Raw genomic sequence first — 16,196 nt, forward strand, 5'->3', positions numbered from 1 at the left:
GGGGGCTGATCTTCCTGCAGTCCACCTGCAGCTCTTTAGTTTTTCCAACGTTGAGTTGCAGGTGGTTCTGTCCACACCACTCCACAAAGCTGTCCACCACACCTCTGTATTCAGCTTCCTGGTCACCAGTGATGGAGCCCCCAACGGCAGAGTCATCCGAGAACTTCTGCAGATGGCAGGATTGTGAGTTGTACCTGAAGTCTGAGGTGTAGAGAGTGAACAGAAACAGGGAGAGGACCGTCCCTCCAGCCCCTGTGCTGCTCAGTGTGGTGTCTGAGGTGGTGCTCTGCAGCTTCACACACTGTGGCCGACCTGTGAGGTAGTCTCTGATCCAGGTGACCTGCGAGTCATTCACCTGCATGTCCAGGAGCTAACTGCAGAATAGAGCAGTAAAAGTGAAAAGTGAAAGAACATGACTCTTACAGTGCTGCCTGCTTTGTCCAGGCGTGTAGGCTCTGTGCAGCAGGTAGGTGATGGCGTCATCAACTCCAATGTGTGGCTGGTTTACAAACTGTGCAGGTATGGTTCCACCACTGATCTGACATGCTTCAGGACCAGCCTCTCCAGCGACTTCATGGCATGTGCTGTCAAATACAGGTCTGTAGTCACTGTGTGAGTATGGTTGGTTGTTTTTCGGCACCAGGACCAGGCATGTTGTTTTCCACAGAGCAGGGAGCACCCTCATGCTCTGATGAAAAATGTGCCAAAAAACATCACACAGCTGAGCTGCAGATCCTTTCAGGAGTTTGAGGCTTAATCCATCTGGAGCTGCAGACTTGCCTGGATGTAAGCGGCTGAGCTCCATCCTCACGGCCTCCCTGCTGCTGATGGTGATTGGAGGCTCTGATGTGTTATGGGAAGACAATGATGGAGGGGTGTTAGGCGCTTGTTTGGTTGCAAACTTTGCAGACTAAAACTCAGTAGGGTTAATGTATCTAACTGGATGTCTGATTGTAGTGTTGGTTAAGGGGTTCTTCTTAATTGTTTATGTTTTTATTGTCTTTTTTTCCCGTGATGCAGTTTGTCTAAAAGTGATGTACAGATGCTCAGTTTAGATGTAGTGCAGTTATTTGTCCACTAGAGGGAGACATGTCATCAAACTCTGGGTGGTTTTCAATTCAATTTGAGCTCTGCAGACACAGCTGGGTCAAAAAGAAAGTGGTCCAGATGAAATGACTTAACTTTTTTTTTTTAAATAATTGCTTTGATTAAAAAAATAAAAAAAGTTGATAAACGATTTAAAAAATCGATTCCATCGATTATTAAAAATGCCCTATCTTTTCCAGTAAATAGAAACGATTTTACTGTATTTTAACTAAATAAGGATTTAGCTTTAACTAAAAACAAGTTTCTTTTTCAAAGTTTTTCCTAAATAAGGTATTTTTTTTTACGTGGTATAAATGTAATACAACTGTAAATGGGATTTTTTTTGGGGAGACCGCACAGTGTTTACAATATGATAATTTATCTTTAGTAAGCAATATTCTGTTTTAATTTTGAGCAAAGTAGTGGTTTTATCAAGCACATAGCGCAAACTGCTTTCTGAGCAAAATGGGCTCGAGATAATAAACTTTAATTACTTTTGTTTCTACATTAAAACCCGCAGTCCCACTCCAGTTTGTTCCTAATTCATCCTAAAAATGTATCTTTTAGGGCCCTTTTCACTAAAAAGCAGGTTCATATATTCGCATCTTTATATAAATCGTATTTTATTTTCCGTCGTGCCTGTGAGGCGCACGCCGGGCCCATGTGGGTTAACGTGGATGAGACCTGGCCGGGGATGGGCCTGTGTTTGGATCTCCATGCGGATGTGACATTTCAGAGAAGAGCGCGGCCGCCATTTTGAGCTTTCCCCCTCAGACTCGAACACATCACAAACCACGTATGACCGGGCACATTTCCTCATAGCACACGAAAGGTTGGTTTGAAAATGCAACGGGGCGCCGCGTTTTCTTGTTTGTCCTGTTAGGGTCGCTTCAGGGAGCTGGAGGGGGGCAAATTGGTGGCGACTCTCGTCTCCGCGAACTTCCAAATTGACGCTAACGTAAGTGGAAACTGGTTTGAATGGATAGCTTCTTCCTCCGCTCTTCCCCGGTCGTCGGACAATCGGAGGAGCACACGGACTGGGGACATTGCAGGCCAAGTTGTTGATCGTGTCCGTAGCAAATGAGCCTTTGTTTTCATTGTTGCCCGTTTATGACCGTTTGGCTGCCGAGCGTCAGGTAGCTAACGCTAGCCGCCAGCGGTGCATTTGTTCCTGAAGAAGGTGCAAGTCGTGCTGCTAGTTCTAATTGCACCTCGTTTCTCTGGGTGATTTAGTTCGTCTCAACGGGCCTCCGTCTCCGGAGCTCCCCCAGTCCACCGAGTCCCGCCGTCAGCCAGCGACTCGCACCCAAAAGCGCCGAGATTGGGCGAATAGCGAGCAAATACGTCCGCGTTTCTCTGCCCTCTCCCCAGCCGACCTCTCCTCCTCACTCCCCGGCGCTGACAGCGGACAAGGCCGAGGTCGTCACAGAACAGGCCCGGCCGCCGAGGCTCGACCTGTCCCCCCCACCTCCGCATCCCACCACACCTCACCACCAGTCCAGAGCCCGGTTACCCGCCGTCGAGCCGAGCCTGGACAAGGTCGAGGTTGTCAGAGATAATAGGGAGCAGCGCATCACGACCGCAACAGCCGCTGCCAACATGAACCACCACCACACGCAGCAGCAGCAGAAAGCCGGCGAGCAGCAGCTCATGGAGATGGAAGAGGACATGGAGATGGAAGGTGAGTGGTGGCCCCACGGAGGGTGAAAGGGGCATTTTATGTGACATTTGTCTTAGTTTCACCGCCGCACGATGAATGCATGATATTTATTTGGTGCAGACTAAGCTCGGCGACACAGTAAACAACAAGGCCCTGGGATAGCCGGGTGCGTTTCTGCTGATTGTGCGTCCGCTGCAGCATACTTTTGCGGTGCTGACCTCATTTTGCGTTTTAGCAAACAGTGCTCTGTTTCTCCTCGTTTGTTTTACAATGGACACTTTGTAAATAACCGTAAAGTTGGTGTACGTTCATATACGTAGACATGTATACATATAAATCATTCATTAGGATTGGCTACCGCATTTTCAAATCGCTCAGATTTCCTCGCCGCATGATCTAATGTACTTTTAAAATTACATCGTTACGTAAACTTCTCTAACAGTCATCCAACTGCCCCTCTGTTGGTAAGCTAGATATTTGTAAACATTTCTTGCAATTCGTATTGATCGATGCATTATCTGGTAAATTAATGTTGCTTCTCTGTATCCTCTGGGTCAAAATAATCAATTATAAGCACAAATTCGCACGTTCAACTGTAAAATTTCAGTTGAGAAAGGAATGGACGTTTATTCTTTAAAAAAAATGGTGTTAAAATAAACAGCCTTGTAACGTTACGCTAGCCTAAACGCTAGCTCAATTTAGTTAGCATCGTGCTTTAAGGCCTTTGCTGTAATTGCGGGTATTTAAATTTGCTTAAAATAATCTGCTGATTAGCACTGCTAACGGATACTGTGCCGTATCATTCAGTAAATGGGCACAAATACTTGTTTTTTTGTGCGAAGTAGTCTAATTTTCTGTGTTTTCTGTGGGTTTGGTATACGAACTGAACGCAAGTAGCTTAATAGCTAACGGAGGCTAGTGAATTAGCTCGAAGGCCCACTTGGTTTCGTACGTTATCTACTTAGCATGCTAACTAGCATGCTAGGTAGCCGGTTATCACGGAGGGGGTGTGTGGCGTTTCAAAATGGTGGCTTGTATTTTGCATCGTTGATGCTCGGCTTTCGGGCCTCGGCTTTTAGCCCAATGTTGATTTTTCACTCCATTTTGTTGAAAAATCCAAGCAAAATTATGCATCATTAATATTTTTTTAAATCTTGCATACATTATAGTACGTTAACTGGTATATCTGATAACACAGGCTGAAAAAAGGCCCGCAGAACAATCCGTAGCATAAATACGGTTACGGCAGCCGCGTTTTCTTGTTTATATTTCTCATAAAACAAGCGTAGACCGCCTAGCGCACTTTATTCTGTCAGTCAGTGCGACGTGTCGACGGCTGGTGGGTTGTTATGTGGATTGTGTGGCCCTGGTAGTCGGTGCTGCGGTAAGCTAAGCTCGGCTGCGCGGGGATTTGCTGCTTCATTGTATGAAGGACCTAAAGGCATGGAGCTCGCCATTTTTAATGATCCGTGTTTTTGTTTGTTTGATTTGGAGTCAGCTCGGGTCCTCGAAGGCGTATGACCTCAATTTCACACGCGTAACGGCGACATGACCCCGTATGTTTTATTATTTTATCCAAATTACAAGTTTGAAGTCCGTAGAGGCTTGTGGGGAGCCCTCAGCCTCACTGCGTCATTCGTTCCTGTGGGTTTTCATCAGCTAATTAAACACCGAGGCACGTTTTCAATAACATGTTTGCCTAAATGTAGACACCGTGTGGAAAATAATGTAAAGTTCCCCTGGTCCAAAGATGCTTGAAAAGAGAAAACTGATAATTTTTGTGTTTTTATATTTAGATTAGACTAAATTTAAGTTCTTCAGCAAGCAGTCTTGTTTTTATTGATTTATAGCTATGAAATTAACATCATCATGTTGCCATGTTTTGGTTCACCTGTTAAAACAAATGTATTTTTTTATTACCCATGCACGCTGTTGCAGGTGACACAAGCCAGCTTTGATTTATCTATAAACATTTGGAAAATGACAAGGGCAGGAATCAATATGTTTGCTGTAGTTAACAACTGTTACCCATTAGTTTGAAGAATAATCTATTGGCCAAAAGGGACCTAAACCATAACCAAGATATGCTATCCATGCCATATACTAAGGATGCACAATATTGGATTTTTGACCGATATCTGATATGCTAATATGTTAAACTTATTCTGCCGATAACCTATGCTGATACCAATATTTTATATACGTTCCTTTGTCAGAACGTAGACCTCTTATTTAGTTTTATTTGCTACAAAAAATGTGCAACAGCTGTAAGAGATGGTGATTATATTCAGTAACAGCCATATGATGAGCATTGCACTTTGACTTATGTTAAATGAAAAGTGTTAAATGTTATTTATTAGCATTAGTCAGCTGTGATGCTGTCTCACTTGTGGAGGATTGTTCCAGGTTTCTAGCTGCAGTGTGGGATCCTCTGCACTCCTGTGCATGAAGGACAGCCTTTTTAAGTTCAAAGTTTTTGTCTATCCATTAGACTTGGTAAGACTAATCATGCTAACGGGGCTAACATGATGTCCAAATGTCTGGTAAAACTCACCCAACAAGTCATGCTATTGGCTATTAGCATCTCAATGACTTCGGAAATGACGGCTTGTAACTTGGGTAACGTTGCGTTGTAAAAATATCTCAGACTGGGGACGATGTAGCGAGGCTCAACGTAGTCCATAAATGTTCAGAATCCGACATCCTCACCAACGAAAAGTAAAACTTCCACACCGCCGACATTTTGAGTTTTCCTCCGCTGTGAGCTCGAGTAGGCGCACGTGATGCCATCGCGTTGCGCTGCTGCTGCAGGCAAAAACAGCGCCTTTTATATCGGCGAGTTATTTTAATGGAATGTCTGATATTGAAATTTAACATTAATATCAGCCAATACCATGCCGATAATATCATGCATCCCTACCATATACCACATCAGAACATAATATTCTAGCAAGTATTTTGACAAACAAAAAGTTATGCATATTCAGAACATGATGTATATGCTAATATTGACTGAGAATGATTTAATAAACATTTTCAATTCTGTTTATTTATATAGCGCCAAGTCACAACAGAAGTCATCTCATGGCACTGAATAAAATCATTCACGTACATTATGCCACTTAGAAAAGTTTTATATCTAAGCAAGGAATCAATTACATTTACAAATAAATTACCATTAACATCACCTGTAAATGTAAATTTACAGGTGATGTTTTGAATTGGGAGCCATGTAGGAACCTTTGAGATTGTTTATTCATTTTTTCTTTCTATAATAATGACGTAAACATGCTTCTCTTTTTTTTTTCTTAAAGTTTCTTTGCTTGTAACAGGTGCATTCCTCCTGTTTGCTTCTGGCTCACCTCTCTGAAGTCCTCCCTCTTTTCTCCAAAGCCTTACAAGGACGATGAAAACAAGTTGTCATAATAAACTGCTTACTTTTTCTGACTGCTTATGGAATACACTCATGACCCAATGCCCTACTATACTCATTTTGTATATGTCACAACAGTACTCCACAGTCCTTCATATTTAAATGGTCTGCCGTAGCTTGGCGGTCAGTGCCACGGTCTTGAAATCCTGAAGTTGCGGGTTCAAGCCCAGGTTGCATCAGGAAGGACATCTGGTGTAAAAAAATAGCTAAATCTTTCTTTTTGCTCGCTGTGGCAACTCCTGAAGAAGGGAGCAGCCGAAAGAAACTTACTTTTTACTTCATACTTAAACGGTAGACTGGAGTTTTAGGTAAATAGTAGCTTTCTGAAAATTTAAAACATGGTATATTTATTGGGATTTTCATCTTAATATATTTTAAAATGGGAATAACAAAAGGTTAACAAAAGTGTATTATCATAGTTACTTCTAAAAGGTGGACAGTGGGGTAGTATTAATCTTTTGTTCTTATCTTCATTTTTAGTCTCCTGAAAGTAGAACTGACCTCCTTGTGCTTAGATGCTCCAAACTACATTGTATCTTCTCAGTAACCACTGTAACAGGATAATTTGTGTCTTGTTAGATTAAAAGCATGGCTGTTAACCCCTCAAACAACTTTTTCTTTTTTCCTCAGAGTAGAGTTGATTTATATGGTGAAAAACATACAATGCATACATACTTGCTTTTATTTTCAGATTTTTCAGCTGAGTGGTTAGAGCAGTCGTCCTCTTAATGCAAGAGTTGGGGGTTCGAATCCACCAGCAGTCACATGCCGAAGTGTCCCTGGGCAAGAGACTGAACCCGTTGTTGCCTCCGATGTGTGTCCCATCAGTGTATGAATGTGATAAAGCTCTGATTAGTCTCTTTAGAATGACTTGTTCAATTAACTTTATAGAGATCTAGTAGAGTGATGTATGAATGGGTAAATGAGGACACAGATTGTAGTGTAGAGCTTTGAGTATCTCGTTAAGATAGAAAGGCGCTATATAAGTACAGTCCATTTACCATATCCCAGCAGATGGGGGACTTCCATAAAAGATTAAAGATTACACTTTGATTCCTTTCATTTGAACGACTTAGTGTTGGCGTTTTCACAAAATGTTACTTTTAGTCTGATCACAACAGGTTTTTGTTATTGTGATGCTTCATGGAAAAACATTTGTAAGAAGAACCTTTTCTCCATTTTTAAAATAAATTTAAATTTTCAGAAGAATACATAAACCAAGCTCTGACTCGTGCGGTTTATCGTTCTGCTTAAGCGTGTTAGCACCTAATAGAATGGAGGCTGGACTGACAAAAGTAAGCAGGACAAACATAAATTATTATTTCAATCCGTTCAGGTGATATTATCTACTTGGAGAATCAAGGTCAGCTTCCTAAAGGAATCAAATATTGAATATTAGTACACACACAACTCAGTGTTTGTGTTAGCTAAGATCTTAATAGAAAAGTAGACAAACTTCTGTCACTGAAGTGATGTGACACGTGTTAGGGGACCTGCCTTCATTTCCATCATCACTCAGACGCCTCCTCTGTAGCATGACTGTCATCACAGGGTCCCTGCAGATCGTGCTCGCCCCTTCAAGCTGACCTAATGCTCCTCTGACGCAGTCGTTATAGTGTTTGGATGAATGTGACGCCTTGTTTCATGTAGCTGGGATAATTATGTTCTGCATGTCTTGTTTTTTTTTTGATGACTTTTAGTTTGATCTGGAATTGCATCATAATTATCTAGCCTGGTGTCATCTTCTGATTTTTATACATACTCATTCCCTCTTGTCATTTTGTTAGTGTGGTTTTTCCCAGCTGAGTGTAGAAAAGATGACAAGAAACTTGCTTAATTACCGGAAAATATGAACTGATTTCCCTTTTAATGTAGTTGTAACTTATTTTTTATATATTTGATGCAATGATACTGTTAAAAGCACAACCTTAATTTCAAATGATTATCATTGTTGCAGAAATAGTTTAAATTAATTGTTAGTAAGATTTTTGACTTCAGACTTGCTACTGTCTTGAGTTGAAGACACATCTGTCAGCTTCTCTTCAGTCCTTTGTGTTCCTATTCGTGTTTAAAACGCTATTTTTGAAGTCTCCTCATAAAGTTTACCCTCTGTTTGTAGCTGGGGACACAGACGATCCTCCAACAATCCCAGCTAACCCAGTGATCAATGGTAACGTGGCCATGGCAGATGGGCACAACAACACAGAGGAGGACATGGAAGACGGTGAGGATGGATGCTCATACAAAACGTTGTTTGAAACACGGATGTTAATTAATAACAGTCATATAGATGTAATGAAGCACACACTTTAGATTGTGTTTTATATTTTAAGTTTGATGGTGATGATCCATTTTTAACAGGATAGAAGATGCACGGTGTGACATTCAGAAGTACTATCTCAGCGACTTTACTTATCAAAGTTAAAACTTGCATAAACCAATAATGATTTTAAAAAGTACGTGTCTTTGTACATGTAGGTGTTAAATTATAAAAAAACAAATGTGTATATTTAGCTTTGGAAATCTTGTTGTGTTTTCTACATTCTAAATGTCTGAATTAACTCATTGAATTGTAACTAGGCTGAAACATCTGACAGCTTTACAATAAAGTTGAGTAGTTTAAGTAAACATTGTTGAAAAAAAAGAAAAAGGTTGATCAAAACAAATAATTCTCTAAGTCATTGTGTAAAATGGAAAGGAACTTCTTTTTGTAACGTGGTGTTTTTCTGTCCCATAGACACCAGCTGGCGGTCGGAGGCGACGTTCCGGTTTGTGGTGGAGCACTTCAGTCGCCTGAGCGAGTCGGTTCTCAGCCCGGCTTGCTTCGTCCGGAACCTGCCCTGGAAGATAATGGTGATGCCACGGTTCTATCCTGACCGGCCTCACCAGAAGAGCGTTGGCTTCTTCCTGCAGTGTAACGCAGAGTCAGACTCCACGTATGTGTCACTGTGGACGGAAAGATAACGAGAACAATTAATTATTCTCTCCTTTGATGAACCTGATTTTAAAACCTATTTTATTCTAATCTGTTGCCCAACGATCCAAGAGTTAAAGATCTCCAGTGATTTGTAGGTTGACAACTTTTATTGTAAATATTATAGATCAAATGATGAAAGCATCTTAAAATATTGTGTTTGCACTGACAGGAGCACAGAAAGTGCATATTTTGATAATTAACCTGCATTAGTTTGACTGGATTTAATTTCTAACTGTATTTAACACGATGTGCTGTAGAAAAAAGTATTTCTTAGCATCAAATTTTCAGTTTCCCATTATTTCATCTAAGTAAATGCTAGCTGAAATGTCACATTAGTTTGTCCAACAAATTCTTTTTCTGCTAATGAAACATTTAAGTCAAACGAAGTCCAAATATTTATCTTTTCAAACTTGTCCTTCAAAACTGCCTCATGCCCTTTTTTAGATCACATTTTGCCCTCTTCATTTTCTTCAATGAAAAATGTAGAATGTTTTGAGCATGTACCTTTACTCAGTGTTTAAAAATGACTGGATTTTAAAAGTGATCTTGTTTCAGGTCATGGTCTTGCCACGCTCAAGCCATGCTGAAAATCATCAACTATAAAGACGACGAGAAGTCATTCAGCCGCAGGATCAGTCACCTGTTCTTCCACAAAGAGAACGATTGGGGCTTCTCCAACTTCATGTCTTGGAGTGTAAGTGGACAAACAAACCAAAAGTTACAGATCTTAAAATAAAAAGTATTTACAGTTGTCATTTGTTCATTACAACGTAAAAGTAAAGATGAAATTCACCGAGACCTGATTTTATGTTTCAGGACGTGACTGATCCAGAGAGGGGCTTCGTTGATGACGACAAAGTCACATTTGAAGTCTATGTCCAGGCAGATGCCCCACACGGAGTGGCGTACGTAGTCTTGTTTTTGGTGCTCCGTTCAGTTTCTTTAAATGCGTTGACATTTTGTAATTGTAAGTTTTTTTGTTGTTTAACCAGCTGGGACTCAAAGAAACACACGGGCTATGTTGGGTTGAAGAACCAGGGAGCAACTTGTTACATGAACAGCTTACTGCAGACACTGTTCTTCACTAACCAGCTACGGCGGGTATGCCATTTTCAAATAACTACATTTTTATATTTATTTCTGCTGGTTTGAAGCATTTGTTCCAACTGACCAAATAGCTACACATTTAGCTGCATCTCAAGCGATTAAAGTCAACATCAAATACAGGCAGAATCCTGAAATTTGTAGTAGTATCAGTGTTGCCAGATTGGGTGGTTTACTGCCAGTTGGACGGTTTTCATTCTGATTTTGTGGGTAAAAATGGCTTTGGGCAGGTGGGGATAATTTAGGCAGATATGGAGTAAGATCTGTGTTTTTTTTTTTGTTTTTTTTTACTTATTAAAACACATTTCAACAAATCATTCATCATTATTGGTTCATAGAGGGGGAGTGGTGGCGCAGAGGTTAAAGAAGGTGGGCCTGTGATCGGAAGATCGCCGGTTCAAGCCCCGGTACCGACAACATAAAAAATGTGGGTGGGGTAGGAGAAGCACCAACACCTGCCCCCACCCTCATTCGTCTCACTCTGGGCCCTTGAGCAAGGCCCTTAACCCCCACCATCTGCTCCTCTGGGTGTCCTAGACAGCAGCTCTCTGCTCCACACAGAGGGCTGTGGTAGCTCGGTGGTTGTGTCAGGAAGGGCATCCAGTGTAAAAATAACTGCCAAGTCTTCGTGCGACTTAGTTCGCTGTGGCGACCCCTAATGCAGGAGCAACCGAAAGAAGAAGAAAAAAAAGCTAACCTGGCTGGAATGAAGGATGAGCAGGAAGTTAAAAAAAAAAAAGATGACTAGAGTTTTGCACCTCCTCCTCGCGCTCTCACTCGCTATCACTGATTGGCTATTGTCACCCGCCAGGGTGTTGACAACAGAGGGCAGCAGTATAAATTATGCTAGTCTGAAGTGGGAAAAATATAAGAAGTTACAGAAAAGAGTGGGAAAGCAACAATTGATGTTTTTTCATTCAACATTTATTTAGGCAGGTTACTCCCATTGAGCCTCAAGGACTCATTTACAAGAGACCTGATTTTAACAGAGTGATGACAACAATGGACAACAGCAACAACAATAAACAGTTATAAAAGAGGCATACAGATTTTTTTTTTTTCCAAATTAAAATGAGATGGCAAAAAAGTATCAAAAAACAACTAGATTATAAGGCGAATGTAAAAAACTAAAAACGGGAACATGTCTGCATTGGTCCTTGCCAGGAGTCCAACAGATTCTTAAAGCCACTTAGAGAGGTCAAGGTCAAGAGCTTCAGGTCTTTTTGTAATATATTCGAGGAAAGAGGAGCGGAGTAGGAGAAGGCCCTTTTGCCAAGTTCAGTCCTCACTGAGGGAACACTGCGGGTAATAATGTCCTGCGAGCGCATGTAGGATGAGATGTATGAAGACAGCAGACCAAGAAGTGATTTAAAGATGAAAATATACCAGTGAGAGAGTCTGTGTGTAGTTAATGATGTCCAGTTAACCAGTGAATACAGGGTGCAGTGATGGGTACGATAATCACAGCCAGTTATGAATCTTAGTGCACCGTGATAGACAGCATCCAACATCTGCAGGGTTTTTGTAGGAGCGTTCATGTAAATAATGTCACCGTAATCAATGGAGGGAAGGAAATTCACAGATACAAGGTGTTTCCTAGCATTCAGAGTTAGACAGGATCCGTTTCTGAAAAAGAAACCCAGTTTAACAACAAAGTCCATGCTCAATAATCCAGGTATACAAACCCAGAAACCCAGTTTAACAACAAAGTCCATGCTCAATAATCCAGGTATACAAACCCAGAAACCCAGTTTAACTTTCAGTTTCTTTACTAGGTTTTCCACGTGAAGCTTAAGAGAGATGTGGGTCGACCAAGATACCCAAATATTTATAGGAATCAACAAACTCAATAGGGACACTATTTTAAGGATAAAATCAGAGGAAGAACTGCTGGGACTGACTTCCTGTTTGAAAAAGCATCCCTTTGGTTTTGTCGGCATTTAGGACAAGTTTGAGGCGGAACAAATCTGTCTGGATGATGTCAAATGCAGATTACAAAAGCTGGAAAGCCTTAGCAACTGTTTTAGCTCAACAATAAATAACTGTGTCATCAGCATAGAAATGTAAGGATGCATCAAGGGTGCTCTGACCTACATTACCTATGTAGATTGTAAAGAGGGTGGGTCCTAAGACTGAGTCTTGTGGTACACCATTGTTGACTGTTAAATACCTGGAGGAAGTACCATTATGTTGAACACATTGCTTCAGACCTGAAAGATAATTAGAGAACCAACCAATGGTATGATCTGAGAAACTAATTTCTGAGAGTTTATGACACAAGATGTTATGATCCACAGTGTCAAAAGCTTTAGACAGGTCTAAGAAAAGTGCAGCACAATAATCCTTAGCATCCAGTGCTTCAATGATGTCATTAAAAACCTTCAGTGAAGCAGTGGTTGTGCTGTGTTGCTTCCTGAAACCAGATTGATGTGGAGGTAAGATGTTAAATGAGTCCAGGTAATCTTTGATTTGAGAGTTTGAGTTTTTCTAGAACCTTGGCTAAAATGCAGAATTTAGAGATTGGCCAATAGTTGTTCAGTGAGGTGGGGTCACCTCCCTTCAGCAAAGGAAGAACAAAGGCTGTTTTCTAAGCGTCTCAGATGGAGTTTTGTCTTATGGAGAGATTGAAGATGTGGGTCACAGGGACTGTGATGATATGAGCAGCCAGCCTTAAGAAATAAGGTGGAAGTTCATCTGGACCTGCAGATTTTTTAGGATCAAGATCTTTTAACAGTTTATTGACCTCACTGACTGAGAATGGAGAAAAAGAGAAGCTGTGATTAACTGAGGATTGACTTGTAGGAGGGATTTGATTTGTAGAAGTTTGGTTATTAAGTGAAGTGGCTGATTTTCCATTGTGTCAAATAAAGAACCAGAAGCAACAAAATGTTTGTTGAAACGGTTCAGGATCTTGCACTTATTTGACACAGGAACAGAGTTAAAACAACTCCAATCTCCAAAACTTAATTTTTAACCCCAATTCTTTTTGCTAGGCTATTAAGCCTTTGCATTTCTGGTATAATTCTATTGAATGGGCAAAAATGTTGTTAAATTATGAAAAGTGTGTAAAGTCATAACTTTGATGTGGACCCTGTCTTCTCAGGCGGTGTACATGATGCCCACAGAAGGTGACGACTCGTCGAAGAGCGTTCCCCTGGCGCTGCAGAGGGTTTTTTATGAACTTCAACACAGCGACAAACCTGTTGGCACCAAGAAACTCACAAAGTCCTTTGGGTACGAGCTTTTTTCTTGTTGTAAAGTGATAAATTCTAAAATAAAAACAGGTATTTAGTGGTTGTGGCTCAGTCTTGTACAAAAAGAGAAGGATGTGATGTATTTGCTTACTTTGCTTTATTGTTTTTCACACTGAAACTTGATCATTTTTATCTTGACAAAGTGTGAACCCTTTTATACCTGCAGGAATAATGAAACATTGGGTTGTTTGTTGATGTTGCTCTGTTCGCTGCTTTGATAACAGATGTTGTTTTTCTTCATATTTGCAAAGCGCAGATCACAATATTTTAACTGTGTATCTGTTTTTTTCTCCTTGTGCAGGTGGGAAACACTAGATAGCTTCATGCAACATGATGTACAGGAGCTGTGCAGAGTGGTGAGTGCTCTCATAGGTTTCCAGTGATGTGCATTTATCAGTGCTGAATTGAACTGATGCACACTGGATTTGTGTTGCAGCTCCTGGACAACGTGGAGAACAAAATGAAGGGCACTTGTGTTGAAGGAACCATTCCTAAACTATTCAGAGGAAAGATGGTGGTATGTTTTTTTTTTTGTTTTGTTTTTTTTAATCTTCTTTATTATGTATTTGAAAACTCCATTCTTAAAAAATAAAATTTATTAATTATAAAAAGACATTAGTAGTAGTGTCAAGTTCAGCCATGTTTGTGAAACTTGTATGACTATAGATTTGATAAACATATTAACATTAGTTTAGCTAGGCACAGATTGTATCCTGGACTGTCCAGCTTCTGTCTTAAAATAAATGCAGGGTATATAAAGATGCAACCCTTTCAGAAAAGTTATTTTTAACCATCTTGTGTTGTACTCCAACTCGTGTGTTTGTGCTTCTTTTGTAGTCTTATATCCAGTGTAAGCATGTGGACTACCGGTCTGAACGAATAGAGGACTACTATGACATCCAGCTTAGCATAAAGGGAAAGAAGAACAGTGAGTAGCTCAACACCTTCATAGTTTTCTCATTTATAGAATATTGCTGCTGCATGTTACTTTCTATTCAAACTGAATTTAAAGTGATTGTGACATTCATATACTACAAATAAATGTAAGAAAACATTAATATTTAAAAAACATATCCATAATTTTAACAATTTTCTCACATAACTGGCATGTCTTCTTTTGAACTTAGCAGCCAGAGTGAAACAAAGTGTCATCAAGGGGGAACTCTTTAAAATGGGGAACTCTGAATGAATATAATTTGAACTCAGACTCTCTTTTTTATTTTATTTTTTTATATTATTTTTTTGTCCCTCTGATAGTGACTCAAAATAATCTAAAGGAACATCAGATTCTGTGTCGTTAGCCATTGTAGCAATGGTTTGTTTACATGCAGGCGTTCTCCTTTGTCATCACTTCCTGTTATTGCACGTGAATATGTCAACAACTGTTAATTTTAGCAGCATGATTTTTTTTTACTATACATTATTAATGTTATTAATCCACAAATGCATTAAAACTTATTACAAAAAAAATGGCTGTCGCAAGCATTTTAAATGAATGTAAACCACATTTTGTCTCTGGTATTATTGAGGTTTCCTGCTAGTTTTCAATTATAAAGTTGAAAGTAAGAACTCTCTAAAGCTGATCATTATTCAGACCACTTGCTTTTTGCTGTTTCGGTGTGAATGATTTCCTGATTTTGTTTGTTTCCTCTGCTTGTGTGCAGTTTTTGAGTCATTTAAAGATTACGTTGCTACTGAGCAGTTAGACGGAGACAACAAATATGATGCAGGAGAACATGGCCTTCAGGTGAGCATTCTCGCCCTCGGTCAGGAATTTTTGCACCTTTTCTTGTTTTAATGAACATTACATTAGATTTTATTTTCTGCATAGCTATGATATTTAGGCCCGTTTAAACAGAATTGCAGTAAAATCTTGTTTGCAAACGAGTCACGAAACCAAACTTAGTGAGGACTTTGCAAATTGTGCGTTGATTTTAATACATTTATTGGGATTTTCATTTTATCTAATGTCTTTATTATTATTTGTTAAAGTCTGAGTGGAGATTAATCTGGCCCGACGTGTGTTTGCACTGCAGGAAGCAGAAAAGGGTGTGAAGTTCCTCACTTTCCCTCCAATCCTTCATCTGCAGCTGATGAGGTTCATGTACGACCCACAGACTGACCAAAATATCAAGATTAATGACAGGTAGAAGAAACGCACCTTCATTCTTCCACTACTGACTACCGTTATTTTTATTACTAGTGCAAAACTTTACATGAAGTAGATCATTCCTCGTCGCATGCTGTAGCAGAGGTTGTTGCTTGGGTCTAATTTTAGAGCGTCTGCTCTATATTGGCGAAGGTGAAAGGTGCAGCATATTAAAGAAAAGACTCTTGGGCTTACACTAAGTAAAATGTCTGACGTCCTGCTCTATGACGATGGAAAAGGACATCACTGAAACCTTGTTGACCACGTCTTTATTAGGAAAACTTCAGGACAGGTGTGACATCTTATATCTTAGACCCTTATTACTGTTTCTTTTTACAATTTATATTTTTTATTGTTGATGTAACTGGGACCCTGTGTACACAATTTCAGTCCACCTCATGTACCACATGTGATGCGAATAATGATAAAACCTCAGTGAATTTGAACAATACAAGAGCATTTTGTGACAATTTCAGAAAGAGATGTTTCTCAAAAACAGGAGTCAAATGTGGCAGTGACGGAAATATATATAT

The 16,196-nt window shown here is 40.0% G+C and overlaps 1 protein-coding gene across 4 annotated transcripts in view; it reads left to right on the forward strand.

The window, feature by feature from the left end:
* Positions 1–2,323: 2,323 nt before the first annotated feature.
* usp7 (ubiquitin specific peptidase 7 (herpes virus-associated)) overlaps positions 2,324–16,196 on the forward strand; it is a 34,734-nt gene continuing 20,861 nt past the window's right edge. For 2 of the 4 annotated variants that reach the window (XM_037688907.1, XM_037688906.1), the window contains exons 1-12: positions 2,605–2,767; positions 8,299–8,403; positions 8,917–9,115; positions 9,712–9,850; positions 9,973–10,061; positions 10,149–10,257; positions 13,364–13,494; positions 13,816–13,870; positions 13,951–14,031; positions 14,352–14,442; positions 15,179–15,261; positions 15,551–15,660. In XM_037688907.1, the coding sequence (XP_037544835.1) occupies positions 2,686–2,767; positions 8,299–8,403; positions 8,917–9,115; positions 9,712–9,850; positions 9,973–10,061; positions 10,149–10,257; positions 13,364–13,494; positions 13,816–13,870; positions 13,951–14,031; positions 14,352–14,442; positions 15,179–15,261; positions 15,551–15,660 (1,274 nt within the window). In that variant the 5' untranslated portion in view covers positions 2,605–2,685. Of the gene's footprint in view, positions 2,768–4,236; positions 4,303–8,298; positions 8,404–8,916; positions 9,116–9,711; positions 9,851–9,972; positions 10,062–10,148; positions 10,258–13,363; positions 13,495–13,815; positions 13,871–13,950; positions 14,032–14,351; positions 14,443–15,178; positions 15,262–15,550; positions 15,661–16,196 lie in introns of those variants that run through there. The other 2 variants (XM_037688909.1, XM_037688908.1) reach the window with 2 other exon arrangements.

This window comes from Nematolebias whitei, chromosome 15, assembly GCF_014905685.2.
Source record: "Nematolebias whitei isolate Nwh7 chromosome 15, NemWhi1, whole genome shotgun sequence".
NCBI classification, from domain to species: domain Eukaryota; kingdom Metazoa; phylum Chordata; class Actinopteri; order Cyprinodontiformes; family Rivulidae; genus Nematolebias; species Nematolebias whitei.